This window comes from Neoarius graeffei, chromosome 11, assembly GCF_027579695.1.
Source record: "Neoarius graeffei isolate fNeoGra1 chromosome 11, fNeoGra1.pri, whole genome shotgun sequence".
Classification (NCBI taxonomy): domain Eukaryota; kingdom Metazoa; phylum Chordata; class Actinopteri; order Siluriformes; family Ariidae; genus Neoarius; species Neoarius graeffei.
The window spans coordinates 60,804,268-60,821,052 of NC_083579.1; the positions used below are offsets into that span (position 1 = coordinate 60,804,268).

At 42.4% G+C, this 16,785-nt stretch overlaps 1 protein-coding gene across 5 annotated transcripts in view; it reads left to right on the forward strand.

The window, feature by feature from the left end:
* Window positions 1-16,785, forward strand: part of ahi1 (Abelson helper integration site 1) — a 33,562-nt gene that overhangs the window by 15,140 nt on the left and 1,637 nt on the right. For 4 of the 5 annotated variants that reach the window (XM_060934440.1, XM_060934442.1, XM_060934439.1 and 1 more), the window contains 11 exons: window positions 35-153; window positions 7,110-7,240; window positions 7,750-7,890; window positions 10,579-10,769; window positions 12,444-12,489; window positions 12,600-12,637; window positions 13,679-13,793; window positions 13,930-13,985; window positions 14,091-14,153; window positions 15,094-15,256; window positions 15,343-15,437. In XM_060934440.1, coding sequence (XP_060790423.1) covers window positions 35-153; window positions 7,110-7,240; window positions 7,750-7,890; window positions 10,579-10,769; window positions 12,444-12,489; window positions 12,600-12,637; window positions 13,679-13,793; window positions 13,930-13,985; window positions 14,091-14,153; window positions 15,094-15,256; window positions 15,343-15,437 — 1,158 coding nt within the window. The remainder of the gene's footprint in view (window positions 1-34; window positions 154-7,109; window positions 7,241-7,749; window positions 7,891-10,578; window positions 10,770-12,443; window positions 12,490-12,599; window positions 12,638-13,678; window positions 13,794-13,929; window positions 13,986-14,090; window positions 14,154-15,093; window positions 15,257-15,342; window positions 15,438-16,785) is intronic. The other variant, XM_060934443.1, reaches the window with a different exon arrangement.

The window sequence follows — 16,785 nt, forward strand, 5'->3', positions numbered from 1 at the left end:
CTAATTAGTATATGGTATTCAATCTTTCCTATAGGAAATAAAGGAAAGTGATCTGAATGGAATTTCCATCAGCTTCCTACAAGTGCATCCAAACGGAAGGCGTCTTCTCATCCATGCCAAAGACAGTGTGTTGCGAGTGATGGATTTGAGAATGTAAGTACATTTTATATGTATGCAGAGAATTTATGCAGTATTTTAGAATACAACATGTACATTTATATGTAGTGAATGACGGTATATACAACCCCGATGCCAAAAAAGTTGGGACAAAGTACAAATTGTAAATAAAAACGGAATGCAATAATTTACAAATCTCAAAAACTGATATTGTATTCACAATAGAACATAGACAACATATCACATGTCGAAAGTGAGACATTTTGAAATTTCATGACAGCAACACATCTCAAAAAAGTTGGGACAGGGGCAATAAGAGGCTGGAAAAGTTAAAGGTACAAAAAAGGAACAGCTGGAGGACCAAATTGCAACTCATTAGGTCAATTGGCAATAGGTCATTAACATGACTGGGTATAAAAAGAGCATCTTGGAGTGGCAGCGGCTCTCAGAAGTAAAGATGGGGAGAGGATCACCAATCCCCCTAATTCTGCGCCTTCAAATAGTGGAGCAATATCAGAAAGGAGTTCGACAGTGTAAAATTGCAAAGAGTTTGAACATATCATCTACAGTGCATAATATCATCAAAAGATTCAGAGAATCTGGAAGAATCTCTGTGCGTAAGGGTCAAGGCTGGAAAACCATACTGGGTGCCCGTGATCTTCGGGCCCTTAGACGGCACTGCATCACATACAGGCATGCTTCTGTATTGGAAATCACAAAACGGGCTCAGGAATATTTCCAGATAACATTATCTGTGAACACAGTTCACCGTCCCATCCGCCGTTGCCAGCTAAAACTCTATAGTTCAAAGAAGAAGCCGTATCTAAACATGATCCAGAAGCGCAGACGTCTTCTCTGGGCCAAGGCTCATTTAAAATGGACTGTGGCAAAGTGGAAAACAGTTCTGTGGTCAGACGAATCAAAATTTGAAGTACTTTATGGAAATCAGGGACGCCGTGTCATTCGGACTAAAGAGAAGGACGACCCAAGCTGTTATCGGCGCTCAGTTCAGAAGCCTGCATCTCTGATGGTATGGGGTTGCATTAGTGCGTGTGGCATGGGCAGCTTACACATCTGGAGAGACACCATCAATGCTGAAAGGTATATCCAGGTTCTAGAGCCGAGGTGGGCAAACTACGGCCCGTGGGCCACATCCGGCCCGTTCGCGTTTTTAATCCGGCCCATGGAAGACAATCATATAAACGCGATTGAGCAGATCTATAAACTATAAGCTTCAGTGTTATCACGTAGACAGGTGTTCTAGAGATCCGTCTTTCCAGTCAGTCGTATTCACGCGAGATTACATTTGCAGAGTGGTGCAGCGCGTGCCATGGAAGTCATTCTGGCGCCCGTGCCACTGATGATCTCGAGAACACAGGATAAAACTTTACAATGAGTGGTCCTAAAAAAAGAAAAGTGGACAGTGAGTGCAGGGTGTTCAATAAAGAATGGACAACTAAATGTTTTTTTGCTGAAGTCCGATCAAAGGCTGTATGCCTTATTTGCAAAGAAACCGTTGCAGTTTTAAAGGAATATAACATCAAACGGCACTTTTCCTCCAAGCATGCTAATTATGCTAACAACCAGTCAGCGCAAGAACGGACGAATACAGCTCAGCGGTTGCTAGCTGGTTTGCAGGCTCAGCAAAACACCTTCACCTTCAACAAAACTAACACCAGACTTTGATGCGCTGGCAAAGAAGGGTGATCAACAACACTGCTGCCACTAAAAGTGAATGTGAGTATTAACACTTTTTCTCTTTTTAAAACTATGTTGGAGCTGTAATAAGATGGTAGTCACATGTTTACAGACATAATAATATAAAAAGTATAACTCTTAGTAATTTTGGTTGTCGTGGGTGGCTGCTGTAGTGCTGGTGTTTGTTTTTAAGTACCATGTGCTTTTGGGTGTCTGCTTCGCCCCTCATTTATGTCCCTGTCTGCTATTATAGGTGTATTATGAGCAGCTGACCTTGCTTCTGCTTATATCTCAGGGCTTTCCACAAGCGCCGGCTGCCGGCCATACAGCCGACTACACAATTAAGTCCAGCCGGCTACTTTAATGACTATTATTTTTGTAGCCCACAGGCTCTAAATATTAATTTTCGATTTTAATAAAATTAAATGTTTATCTAACGGACTGACAATAATGTCAAACTGAACCGCACTCATTTCAGTTGTGATTCGCGCTGTTTGTACCGATAATAACCACAAATTCCCCGCTGACTTCGTTGACCAAGGGAGAGTAACTCATCCGCAGCCCCTACATACGGTGTGTGCGAGCACTCGGCGGAGGCAGTAGTGTGTCGGGGCCGTCGGAGGGAACAGAAGCAGAGATAACGCTTATTTTGTCTTTCACCTAGAGACATGATTCAAACTTTAAAACGAATTCAAAATTCTCCTGTGTGGATCTGGCATTCAACTTTTTTGCTAGGTTCTATACTTTTTGATCAGTCACAGATCAAACACCATGAGCAAATCTGGACAAATTCAGACTTTATAATGGGTGTCTATTGCGTTACACACCAGTGGAGCTCAGGAGTTTAGAGTGTAGACAGCTTGAAAAAAAAAAGCTCTAACTTTCTCATTTAAAATGTGTTTTCAGCCACAATTTTCACTCTACACACAGTTTTCTCAAAAGTTGTAGTCACACTTGTCTTGATTCACACAATGTGTCTCCCTGAGCAATAGGATTTACAGTTTTTGAATGAGAAGCCTGAAAGTAAGGAGAGGACAGGCGCGCTGCCCCATAGACTCCCATTATAAACGTGGCAGCGCTTTTACTGCAAAATCAGAAATGTCACTTGTTTTTAACTCGCTCTAGTGTCCACATTATTTACACTAGGGACAAAAATATTACATCATTGTGTTCATGGGAGCCTTGTAGCACTCAATGTGAAAGAACTTTGTGAATAGCTCCTTTCGTTTCCGTGTAAATCAGCGTTGTTCGAGGAGAGGGAACTCTGAGAAAAAGCGCTCTTTGCTTGTTATATTGTGTCTCTTCCCTGCGCCTGAGCACCGTTACCAAGGCGACGAGCTCCACTCAGGGAGCAGAGAGGGGAGGGGCTGCTCTCTCTCAAAACCCCCCCCCCCAGGCTACTTATTTGTCATGGCTGGCTAGTATGAGCCTTAGTGGAAAGCCCTGATATCTGTTCCTGGACTTTTGCCTGTGGAGGTTATTCTGATCTATGAGTGGCCTTTTGGAATATGAAAACCTGTTTGGAACCTGTGTTTTGATTTTTTGAGGACTGGAAATATTTCAGTGAGTGACTTTGAACCTGAAAACCAGTTTGGAGTTTTTTGCTTCCTTGAGCTGTTTTGTTTGATTTTGTGGGCTGGATGGATCCAGTGCCAAACCATTGAACTGCAAACATGTTGGCATGGTGTGGTACCCAAACTGTTGAACTGCAAACATTTTGGAATGGTGTGGTACCTCTCCTACTAATGGTGGTTGGTTGGACTGGCAGGCTGGAAGTGGATGGTTAAAAAAAACACTCGGTGTAAATCTACGAGTTCAGTGAAATGTACAAAAATGATATGTACTGATATGTAATTTAGTTCAATTTAATGATATGCAATTTAGTTGTATGTATAAAATGATACAAATATACAAATACACTGGGTATCCTACTCATCCTGGCAGCTCAAAGATGTAATTTAAGAATTACGTGTGCTACTTTTCTTACTGTCACGTGTGTGTGTGTGTGTGTGTGTGTGTGTGTGTGTGTGTGTGTGTGTGTGTGTGTATATTACTTTTCTGGATGGATCCAGTGCCAATCTATTGAACTGCAAACATTTTTCTGCTCTGCCTTTGTTGACTGAGAACTAAAATAAATGTCAATCTGATCTGCATTTGGGTCTCTGTCAGTGAAGGCCTTACAATAACACTAAAGCTTTTCCGGTTTATGTTCGATATGTATGAATTTGGTGCTGGCCCGGCCCGCCTGGCAAATTTCAAAAGTCAATGTGGCCCCTGAGCCAAAAAGTTTGCCCACCCCTGTTCTAGAGCAGCATATGCTCCCATCCAGACGACGTCTCTTTCAGGGAAGACCTTGCATTTTCCAACATGACAATGCCAAACCACATACTGCATCAATTACAGCATCATGGCTGCGTAGAAGAAGGGTCCGGGTACTGAACTGGCCAGCCTGCAGTCCAGATCTTTCACCCATAGAAAACATTTGGCGCATCATAAAACGGAAGATATGACAAAAAAGACCTAAGACAGTTGAGCAACTAGAATCCTACATTAGACAAGAATGGGTTAACATTCCTGTCCCTAAACTTGAGCAACTTGTCTCCTCAGTCCCCAGACGTTTACAGACTGTTGTAAAGAGAAAAGGGGATGTCTCACAGTGGTAAACATGGCCTTGTCCCAACTTTTTTGAGAGGTGGTGTTATCATGAAATTTAAAATCGCCTAATTTTTCTCTTTAAATGATACATTTTCTCAGTTTAAACATTTCATATGTCATCTATGCTCTATTCTGAATAAAATATGGAATTTTGACACTTCCACATCATTGCATTCCGTTTTTATTTACAATTTGTACTTTGTCCCAACTTTTTTGGAATCGGGGTTGTACAGCTTGTACAGCTTTACACTGAGTTAAATTGTACTGGTAGCATTTTTATACCCCCGCCCAGCCCAACAGCACAACACAAATGTGCCTAAAACAGATGGACTCTGTTCCTAAAATTTCATGTATAAGATGAGTGTTTGGTGTGACAAGTGGGTCCATTTCAGTATTACAAATTTTTCAGTATAACAAACTATTTGGACATCCCTCAAGGAGTTTGTTACCATGTGGTTGCAGTGTAATAATAAAAATACAGTAAATAGCCTTATTCGATATTTGTAGTCATCCATATTATGTCAAGAACCACTCAACTAGGAGAACGACAGTCCATCATTACTTTAATACATGACATTTAAAAAAATAAATAAAAAATAAAGAAAATACATTGAATTAGAAAGCGTGTCCAAACTTTGGCCTGGTACTGCAGTGTTCTCCATGGGCGCTTTTAAAGTGGTGCACTGCCACGTTATAATTCTGGCCCGCCACCCTTCCCTTGGCCAAAAAACCCCCCAGAACTTCATCAGTATACACCAAATAAATTGTAAAGTATTCGCTTTATTATAATTTTGTAACTATTTAACATGCAGAAGACCATTAAACGAATGCATACGGGGCTACCTGAAGTGGCCATGCGATTGCAATAGAAAAACATCCGGCCGGCTGCATACAGATTGTGACACAGAGCTGTGCAGATTGAGGTCTATCCCTGCGTTACACTACACCGCACCACATTACACTATACTGACACACAGTAACATTGGAAGCTACAAGCTGCAGCTAGCCAGCAGCTAAATAACTATGCGGTGCACACGCAGGTTGCTTGTAGCGTTATTGTGCAACGGTTACACTTATCTATCGTCTTTTCTGACCATACACTGTTACAGTAATCATATAACAGCGCGCACACACATTAGTTAAGTTCAGGTCTTTTATTTTACGTGTCTGTGATTTGTGTAGGCGAAAGCTGCATTTTCCCGTTGCTTCACTGTGGTTGTTTACTGCAGGACTTCTGGGTTCCTGGGTCAAAGGACCCGAACTACGGCGGCCGGGGTGGCTCAGTAGTGCCAGTCTCGGGCACGCACACCAGCTCTTGCATGGATTGGAGTGGTTTCACCCAATTAACATTATGTGTATTGTAAAAAATGTATGCATTTATTGTCATTGGGTATTTTGTTTATGCATGGAAGTTCATTTATTCTTCACACACAGAAAAAAATATAATTAATTCAGGAATGCGCATCAGTCTCAACTGAAATGTCAAATGAGTCTCACATTGACAGTAAAGATGATGATATTTACGGTAAGAATGTGTTAATTTTTTTGTAAAATGATTTTAACAATGATTTAGCATTTCAGGGTGGCACGGTGGTGTAGTGGTTAGCACTGTCACCTCACAGCAAGAAGGTCCTGGGTTCGAGCCCAGTGGCCGGCGAGGGCCTTTCTGTGTGGGGTTTGCATGTTCTCCCCGTGTCCGTGTGGGTTTCCTCCGGGTGCTCCGGTTTTCCCCACAGTCCAAAGACATGCAGGTTAGGTTAAATGGTGACTCTAAATTGACCGTAGGTGTGAATATGAGTGTGAATGGTTGTCTGTGTCAGCCCTGCGATAACCTGGCGACTTGTCCAGGGTGTACCCCGCCTCTCGCCCAGAGTCAGCTGGGATAGGCTCCAGCTTGCCTGCGACCCTGTAGGACAGGATAAGCGGCTACAGATAATGGATGGAAGGGATGGATGGATTTAGTATTTCTATCCATTTATTGGTCAGTTTCACTGTCAAAAAAAGCCCAAAGTCCGTCAGCTTCAGGGGGACTTTGTCCCCCCAACGGTGCTCCTCCCCTGGATCCCGTTGGGGGCCTAGGCGGCCCCCAAACCCCTGCCACCACCTTTTATTTTTAAAACATGGAGAGCCCTGTACTGTAGATTCTACAAGTCTGTTGAACTGTACTGATGGGATGAAAATCTTTTTTCCTTAATAAATTCTGTCAATTGGTGTTTTGATAATGGGCATGGAGAACACCAAAATCTCCCACAGGTGTTCAGATTGGGTTGAGAGATCATGACTGAAGGCCACAGCATTCGATTTCCACAATTTCTTCAAACCATTCAGTGAGCCCTCGCACCCTGTGATCATCATCCTGGAAGAGACCACTCCTATCAGGATAGAAATGCTTCATCCCAGGATAAACATGATCAGTCAGAATAACTTGGTATTGATTTGCAGTGACCCTTCCCTGTAAGGCTCAAACCATGCCAACAAAATAGAAAAAGACCCACAACATAACAGAAATGCCATTCCCCCCCCCCCCCCCCCCCCCCCCCCTTTACTTTGTCACCTGTATGTATATTTAAACGTGTGGTATAGGCAGGGAATTTTTGTCAAATTTTATTGATTTGTGTCTTTTTGTATTTTTATTACAGCTTTGCTATAAAGAAATATATAGGTGCCACAAACTACAGGGAGAGGATCAACAGCACCTTCACCCCGTGCGGAAACTTCATCTTCTCAGGCAGTGAGGATGGATTTGCCTACGTGTGGAATGCTGAAACTGGTATGCACCTCTTGTCAGCATATAACGATATAAAGTCCTTTGAGCAGGCCAGCATGATTTTCCTAAATAAACATAGAGCTGAAATTGAAGAGCAGACAGGATTATGACCTGAGAGCTTTATGCAAAGCTTGATTTAGTGAAGGTTTTAAGGTTTGTAAATGTCATTTGCGCGATTATTTATGTTCAGAACTTAATACCATTCACGTAGCTTTTTCTTTATTTGTTTAACGTAAGACAAATGTTATTTCTTCCAAGGATAGACCAACATACTGCATTTGAAAGTGCCCAATATGGCTGCAGGCTTTCATTCCAGCCAAGCTGACCACATCTGTCCTCACCACTTCTTCTTTTTTGAATAAGAGGAAACCTGATTTATGCGTACCTGAAATGAAAACCTGTAGCTTTCCTGGTCCTTTGGAGATAAGACACTGCTTTCTGTTTGCTCTTGCAAAACCTGTCAGTGAAGGTGTGTGTGTGCGTGCGCGTGTGTGTTCTCTAATCAAATGCAGGTGATCAAGTGGCTGTGTACTCAGAGCTGTGTTATCCAACTGCACTCCGTGGAGTGGCTTTCCATCCCCATGAACACTTGGTGGCTTTCTGTGCCTTTGGGCAAAATCAGCCGATTCAGTTATATGTGTTTGACCGAAAAGGTGAGTTTGCATATGTCTTTAGGTAATAGTGCAAAAGGCTTTTTATAATTTAAGCTAAGTTATTGTCTTTTGGTGCAATTGTCCCTATAATCAGTACTCCATAAACACAACTATGCACACAGTCCCTGTGAGTTGGAAGTACAGGTAGTTGTCGACTTACGACTGCGTTTGGTTACGACTGACCGGTCGTAAACCGATCTGGTCGTAAGTCAGTCTATGTTAAATGAACATAAGTATATTGTGATCTCATCTCATTATCTCTAGCCGCTTTATCCTGTTCTACAGGGTCGCAGGCGAGCTGGAGCCTATCCCAGCTGACTACGGGCGAAAGGCGGGGTACACCCTGGACAAGTCGCCAGGTCATCACAGGGCTGACACATAGACACAGACAACCATTCACACTCACATTCACACCTACAGTCAATTTAGAGACACCAGTTAACCTAACCTGCATGTCTTTGGACTGTGGGGGAAACCGGAGCACCCGGAGGAAACCCACGCGGACACGGGGAGAACATGCAAACTCTGCACAGAAAGGCCCTCGCCAGCCATGGGGCTCGAACCCGAACCTTCTTGCTGTGAGGCGACAGCGCTAACCACTACACCACCGTGCCGCCCCTGTTTGACCTTGTTGGGTGAAATTATAATTTCAATAAAACAGTTGTTCACAAAAAATGAAATAGTATGGATGTAAGGATTGAATAGAAATAGTGGGGATGTAAGGATTGAATAGAAGTAGCAGAGATGTAGGGATTAAATAGAAATAGTAGGGATGTAGGGATTGAATAGTATTTTTCAGTGTGCACAGCGCACACTGAAAAATACACCTAATTATTTATTATTGTCTACTTATCAAGCATTCACTAGGACTTCTTATCACTCAGTAGTACTAGTATAGTACTTTTTTACCACACTATCACTCTTTCATCCACCTGTATCAGTTTTTGATTATAAATAAATTGCAAACACATCATTTCAACAACACAATCGTTTTAATTACATTTTTTTTAGCTGAACAGTTGAAAACTAACTTTTCATTTTGGACATTGGACACAGAACAGTGTAACAGAACAGAAAAGTGAAAGTAACTTTGATTACCAGCTCCGCACGTTATAGCACAAGATCTGGTTAAGCCGTACGCGCACTGTAGCTCGCTTGTTGTTTGTCCAGCGAAACACTGCACACATAAGAGAAGAGGCTGGATGCAGTGTTGCCAGATTGGGTGGTTTTAAGTGCATTTTGGCGGGTTTTGAACATATTTTGAGCTGGAAACCGTCAGCAGTATCTGGCAACACTGGCTGGATGCTGGGCGCTGCCGGGAGCTGGGGTGGAAACTGTCATATGCTCAGCTGGGAAACACTTGCCAGTCATAACCAGACGGTCGTAAGTCGCACAGGTCGTAAGTCGACGACTACCTGTAAATTGCCCCGGGTATGAAAAAGCACAGTATTTGTGTGTGGTGCCCTAAGATGTATTAGGGCCCAAGTTCTGTAAAGCTGCTTTGCGACAATGTCTATGGTTAAAAGTGCTATAAAAATAAACTTGATTTGACTTAAGATGTACTGGTGAGTCATTCAGCTCTGCTTCTCTTTGTTCAGTATTCCTTTTTTTTTTTAAAGATATTTTTTTGGGCTTTTTGCACCTTTATTGGATAGGACAGTGTAGAGACAGGAAATGAGCAGGGGAGAGAGAGACGGGAAGGGATCGGGAAATGACCTCGGGCCGGAATCGAACCCGGGTCGCCCGCATTCATGGTATGGCGCCTTAACCACCTGAGCCACGACGCCCCCTGTTCAGTATTCCTGAGAGAGACTCTGAATTTACTATGACCCTGACCAGGATAAAGTGTTTACTGAACATGCATGAGTAAATTTAGAGATGTCCACAGGCACCGGTGACCGGTGGTTTTCTCTGCCTACACAGACAGTCTGCGCCGGCTACTCAATCCCAGGAAAAAACAACAACAACAAAAAAAAACTTTGTCTTTCAATGTTCAAGTGATTTTATATTGTCTTCGCTGCCCATAATTTGCTGCAGATCCGATTATTTCATTATGAAATTGTCTTTGATTCAGGTCTATCATGACCAGAAGCGACGCCATATTTGTTGATCGATTTCTCAAGCTCTGACTGGCTGAGCCGGACCACGTGACCACGCTGTAGCGTATGTAGTTATGTTACAGAGCCAGGCAGCATACTACGGAGGGTAACTGAGAAAGCTAAGCGCACATGCTACGTCTGGAGAGAAATGGTTAGCGTTTATTAGCTGAGAATGCACCAGAAGACATGTAAATTTCAAAATTTTCTGGGGGGCGGGGCGTGTCCGCTGCAAATTCCAAAGCCACCTACTTCAGATTTTCTGGAGAACTCTGCAGTAAATGAATAATATTCAAACAAATGCAGGTCTTCAGTGTTCCATTCAAAGCCATGCTTTCTGAAATCACAGGCAATGTTATTGATATGCAGGAAGAGACACGTTCTTGTTCTAATTGGGTAGATTAGTTGGTTTTAAAGAGCATTTTCCTCTGAACATATTGTACTGACAGCTGTAGTGTGAAGAGAACTTTAATAAACTGCCTGTGCTCTGAATTCATGAACTCGAAGATCCCACCTTTAACACTTGTCACTGTAGTATGTTGCATACAAAAGAAAAGCAAAAGCATCAACTAATTCTCCTGTTTGTTGTTAGTTACTCAGTTGGAGCTGGAGAGTATGAGGGTGCTGAACAGATCTGATACTGCTGTCAGTAAAACGTTGAGGAATCCGACCAAGATCCTTGCGTTTCAGGACACTTCAGCTTCTGGAATGGACCGATTTGCCAGTGCTGCTCGCATGTCCCTCAAGATGCAGCGAGTTAAACAGAAATTAGACTCCGTCCTGGTGAGAACATGAAAGGTTTACGTATGCAGATAGTAATTTGAAGTAGTCTAGGATGCACACACAGTTTCTTCAGCTAACATACTTTAATCTAAACCAGGGGTTCCCAAACTTTTCCATGCCAAGGCCCTCCAAACAGCATTAGCTTCTGGCCGGGGACCCCCTTTGCAAACCCACAGACAATGCTACAAAATATGTAAAGAAACATCAACTTTTAGAATGTTTTCTCTTACTTTTATTCAGTAGTTAATAATTGTTACATTTGTTTAGCATAAGAATATTATTAACTAACATGTTTTCAACACAAATATTTTCGCACTGAACAATAAACTGTATAGCCTCCTGTAGTACCTGATTCAACTCGTTATCCATCCTTTTTGCGACCAGTGCCTCGCGATGGAGCATGCAGTGTGTGGCCACTACATGCGGGGCCTTCTGCTTAATGAGAGCGGTCACTCCACTGATCTTCCCGGTCATTGCCGCGGCTCCGTCCGAACACACCCCCACACAACGGGTCCAGTCCAATCCGTTGTAATCATTACATTACATCGAGGGACTCGATGTAATCGTCCAAAACTTGAAAAATGTCTTTCCCAGTAGTTCTTCTTTCAAGTGCTTTACAAAATAGTATTTCCTCCACAAATCTTTCCTGTGAAATAAATCTGATGTACACAAGCAGTTGGGCCTCATTGGATAAATCTGTGCTCTCATCCAGCTGAAGTGCGAAGTATTCGCTGGCTCTCACCTGCTCCAACAGCTGAGCAGATACGTCTTGAGCCATGTCACCAATCTGTCGGTTCACGGTGTTATCAGAGAGTGGGACAGCATCGATTTTTTTTTTGGCAGCATCCTCACCAAGCAATTCTCGGACAATGTCTTTGGTGGCTGGTAAAATCAAATCTTCTCCAATTGAGTGAGGTTTTTTAGCACAAGCAATGTGGTACGAGGCTAAAAATGATGCCTTCAGGGCCCGCTCGGGGACAGTAGCTTGCTGGGCGAATGCAGCAGATTGCCTGACCAAATGCTCTTCTTTGCGTCTGAAGAAATCTGTTTTTTCGGCATCTGTCGGATGTTTTTGTACCAAGTGACGCTGAAGTTTCGAAGGTTTTAAGCACTCGTTTGACAGGGTCTCCAGACAGAGGACGCATTTCGGGCAGTCATGGCCATTTTTCTGTATGGCTGTAAAGCCATACTTAATGTATGCTGCCTCATATTTTCGGATTTTGGTTGGCCAGGACTTCTTAGTTTTTTTTTGCAGCAGCAGCAGTGTTCTCCACAGCAGGGCTGTTGGTTTGTTCCTTCGGTCTCTTCTTCAAAAACCTGTCCATTTTGCACTAGCAATACTCTAGCTTGAGGAGCAAAGCAGCTTGATAAATGGCGCAAACCGCAACATCACAGGCAATCGGAGAGATGAGCATGGCAAACAACGTTTCGATATGATGTATTATTATTAATAATTATATTTTATAATAATGATTAAAAAACTAATTACAATATATTTAATAATAATTATTTTAAAAAAGTATATTTTTTTCCACAATTTTTTGTTATCGTCCCTCCAACTTTCTGAGGCCCCCCTAGCGCCCCCACTTTGAAAACCACTGATCTAAACTACCATTCTCTGAACTCTGTCTTAATTAATTATATAGTTGTTGTAAGAAAATATTTTTGTTTCAGGAGCCACATCGAAATACCTCTGGCACAGAATACATCTACGATCAGGGTGAGTAGTTGTGCTGTTTGTACAGGATCCAGTTACTGAAATATAAATAATTTTATATTTTGTTTGAAACTCATTTTAATTAACACACACTGCTTTTCTTTTAATTGAAGGAAGCATGTCTCAGTTGGGGAGAGGCTTATCCCAAGAGGCAAGTAGCTGTGATATATATATGTTATTTACCAGGTGGGAGGTCCGTATCGTGAAATACCGTGACCGAGGTCTTAAAAGTACTGACCGAAGCCCTGTGGGCTGAGGTCAGTATTCAAGGCCGAGGTCACGGTATTTCACCATACGGACCGACCTTAAGCTGGTAAATAATGTATTTATTTTTTTCTTTACCAAATTCTAACAGAAAACGAGAGCACCTGAAAGGGAAAGCCGAGCCAAGCCGCCATTTTAAATCCTCATTCACGGCTGTAATGCAAATGGCTTCCTCCTCAGTATACAAGTGCACTTCCATGGCAGGAAAAAACTACATTTTGCCGCCTATGTAGTCCCCTATTTATACAAATTTGAGTCATTCAGGATTCAGCCATGTTTTTTGCTCGGCGTTAGCAACAGTTACAGGATTTTAGCTTTCTCCTGAAATGTTTTTCTTTTATTTCTTCTTCCTCAGAGTAGTAAAACTCGCTTTCCCTGTGAAGACTGTCATTATCGCTATCCATGATGTAAAATTAATGCTATTATGCTGAGAAATGCTGGCAAAAATGTATAAGATTTTTGATAAAAATCTTATAAATAAATCTGATAAAGATAATGTTGACAAAAATTGCTACTATGTGGGGGCGTCGTGGCTCAGGTGGATAAGGCGCCATACCATAAATCCGGGGACCTGTGTTTGATTCCGACCCGAGGTCATTTCCCGATCCCTCCCCGTCTCTCTCCCGCTCATTTCCTGTCTCTACACTGTCCTGTCCAATAAAGGTGAAAAAAGCCCAAAAAATATCTAAAAAAAAAAAATTGCTACCATGTTTGTTGTTGTTGTGAACAAGCGAGTCGCCAGAGGTCCGTAACCGGGGTCCGTAGGATATGGACCTGCTCGCCAGCCAATCAGAGCGCGGGATTTGATGGAAACCGGACCGCGAAAAAAAATGTATCATTACGAAAAACAACAGACAACAGCATTCAACGTACATAGTAATTTAATGAAATGGGACTATAGCTAGAAACTTGTTTTACTGTGTTTCAGGGTTTTCATACTTCTCTCCCTCCTCCATCTCTGCTTTCTCCTCACTCCAATCTGCAGCTGTCCAGCTCACTTGGTGCTCAATTAATTCCTCAGGCCACGCTCAGCTCACAAACATGTACGTAAAAGCCGTCAAAGGTTTACTAATAGCCTTACCATACAGTGCTCTCCTGCTACATGCTCATGAAATGTTTAGGTTTGTGTGCTCTGGGACATAGCTTCTTTTTTTCAGAAAGTATTTTCCCTTCACACAGTTGGCTCCACCGCTTTTGGTCACCCCATTCGAAGAACGCCATCACTAAAGCAAAGGGTGAGAATCATTTTCTGGTTTGAGTGACTTGTAACTGTTAATTGTGCTTTGAATAAAGTACATTCTGTTCATATTATTAACAACAGATTGTGTGAATTTCCCTAGAGTCTACCAGATCATGAATTTTCATTACAAGTTGAGACTGATGTGGAACAAGTCCAGCAGACAGTACTTCTCATCTCATGCTATGATTGTGATATCTTCATTAAAGCTAGACGGCCTTTCGATTTCATAAAATCGGCGAAATTTAGTTCCCTCTGAAATTTGGTCATTGTGATGTATTTATTTCTGTAATATCTCACAAAATATCAGACCATTCTGTGGCTGGGAAGTGATTTAATTTGAAGGGATTTCCGAGCAAATAATGTGCACGACATCGCTCGCTTCGCGCAGTCAAGCAGACAGAGGAAGTCCATGTGCGCAGACTCAGGGTTACCCTTCTTCTTCTTCTTTTGGGTTTTACGGCAGCTGGCATCCACGGTGTTGCATTACTGCCATCTACAGGTTTACCTTGACCGTGCACTGACAGTTACATCATTCTGTCGCTAAACGAACAGCTGATCACACCGAGGTGCTCGCTGACCGCCGATATTTATTAGTTTGGTCCTGCGTTTCCTTTCCTTTGCAACATAACATCTTTTCTTCTCACTTTCCGTTACTGTAGTCGGTCTTTCAAGTTTCATTTGCGTCCTCCATTTTTCTCTCCTGTTTCAAATTTGTATCCCACAATGCCTTGTGCGGACGGGGAAAGTCCACCACGTGATGCATGACCTAGTATCTTGAATTGGCTCATAGTGAAGCAAGAAAAAATAGCGGAGAATTTAGGGCCACATGGCCCTAAATTCATTCATTGTTCTGTTAAAAAAAAAAACAACTAATAAAATTGGAAGTCTGTGATTCGAATTGAGTAGCTTTCGGACCACTAAACAAAAATAATTTGGTGTCAGGAAAAATTCTTTTTATGACCTACACTTAAAATCTGAAAGGCAGTCTACCTTTAAAGTTTTCTATTTACAATTCTATTTCTACTCAAGTGTACAAATACTTAGCTGAGCTAGACTGTAGTTACAGTATGTTCAAGGTTGAGCCTCTGTGAATTGTCTTCCAGGTTGTGACTCTATATGACTACAATGCCAATCGCTCTGATGAGCTGATGTTACGCCGTGGTGATGTAATCCATGTGCTGCACAAAGATAATGACAACTGGTGGTTTGGCTGCTTAGCCAGCGGACACCGGGGCTACTTCCCAGCTGCCTATGTGGCTGATGAAAGTGTGTAGAGCACTTTTGGTAACGGATGAGCATCAGATTAATTCCATGTAGTGCTGTAAATAAGTTTTATCTTTTTGCCCACACAGAGGGATTTGATGAAGAGCTCTCATGGGCTATAGAGGCTCAACCTGGACCCTCACAGCAAATCAGTGAAGGAGTTAACGAAGTCACAGCTACAAAGGTAGTGTAAGAGATGCACTGATGTTGTGATCTCACTCAGTTGTGCCATGAAATACTACTTGGCATTTTCTATGCATTCATGACCTCAGTTGATATCCCCCCCCCAGGAAATATGTGCTAAGTACGTACAGTGGTGCTTGAAAGCTTGTGAACCCTTAAGAATTTTGTACATTTCTGCCTAAATATGACCTAAAACATCATCAGATTTTCACACAAGTCCTAAAAGTAGATAAAGAGAACCCAGTTAAACAAAAGAGACAAAAATATTATACTTGGTCATTTATTTATTGAGGAAAATGATCCAATATTACATATCTGTGAGTGGCAAAAGTATGTGAACCTTTGCTTTCAGTATCTGCTGTGACCCCCTTGTGCAGCAATAACTGCAACCAAACGTTTCCAGTAACTGTTGATCAGTCCTGCACACCGGCTTGGAGGAATTTTAGCCCATTCCTCTGTACAGAACAGCTTCAACTCTGGGATGTTGGTGGGTTTCCTCACATGAACTGCTCGCTTCAGGTCCTTCCACAACATTTCGATTGGATTAAGGTCAGGACTTTGACTTGGCCATTCCAAAACATTAACTTTATTCTTCTTTAACCATTCTTTGGTAGAATGACTTGTGTGCTTAGGATCGTTGTCTTGCTGCATGACCCGCCTTCTCTTGAGATTCAGTTCATGGACAGATGTCCTGACATTTTCCTTTAGAATTTGCTGGTATAATTCAGAATTCATTGTTCCATCAATGGTGGCAAGCTGTCCTGGCCCAGATGCAGCAAAACAGGCATAAACCATGATACTACCACCACCATGTTTCACAGATGGGATAAGGTTCTTATGCTGGAATGCAGTGTTTTCCTTTCTCCAAACATAACGCTTCTCATTTAAACCAAAAAGTTCTATTTTGGTCTCATCCGTCCACAAAACATTTTTCCAATAGCCTTCTGGCTTGTCCATGTGATCTTTAGCAAACTGCAGATGAGCAGCAATGTTCTTTTTGGGGAGCAGTGGCTTTCTCCTTGCAACCCTGCCATGCACACCATCGTTGTTCAGTGTTCCCCTGATGGTGGACTCATGAACATTAACATTAGCCAATGTGAGAGAGGCCTTCAGTTGCTTAGAAGTTACCCTGGGGTCCTTTGTGACCTTGCCAACTATTGCACGCCTTGCTCTTGGAGTGATCTTTGTTGGTCCACCACTCCTGGGGAGGGTCACAATGGTCTTGAATTTCCTCCATTTGTACACAATCTGTCTGACTGTGGATGGGTGGAGTCCAAACTCTTTAGAGATGGTTTTGTAACCTTTTCCAGCCTGATGAGCATCAACAATGCTTTTTCTGAGGTCCTCAG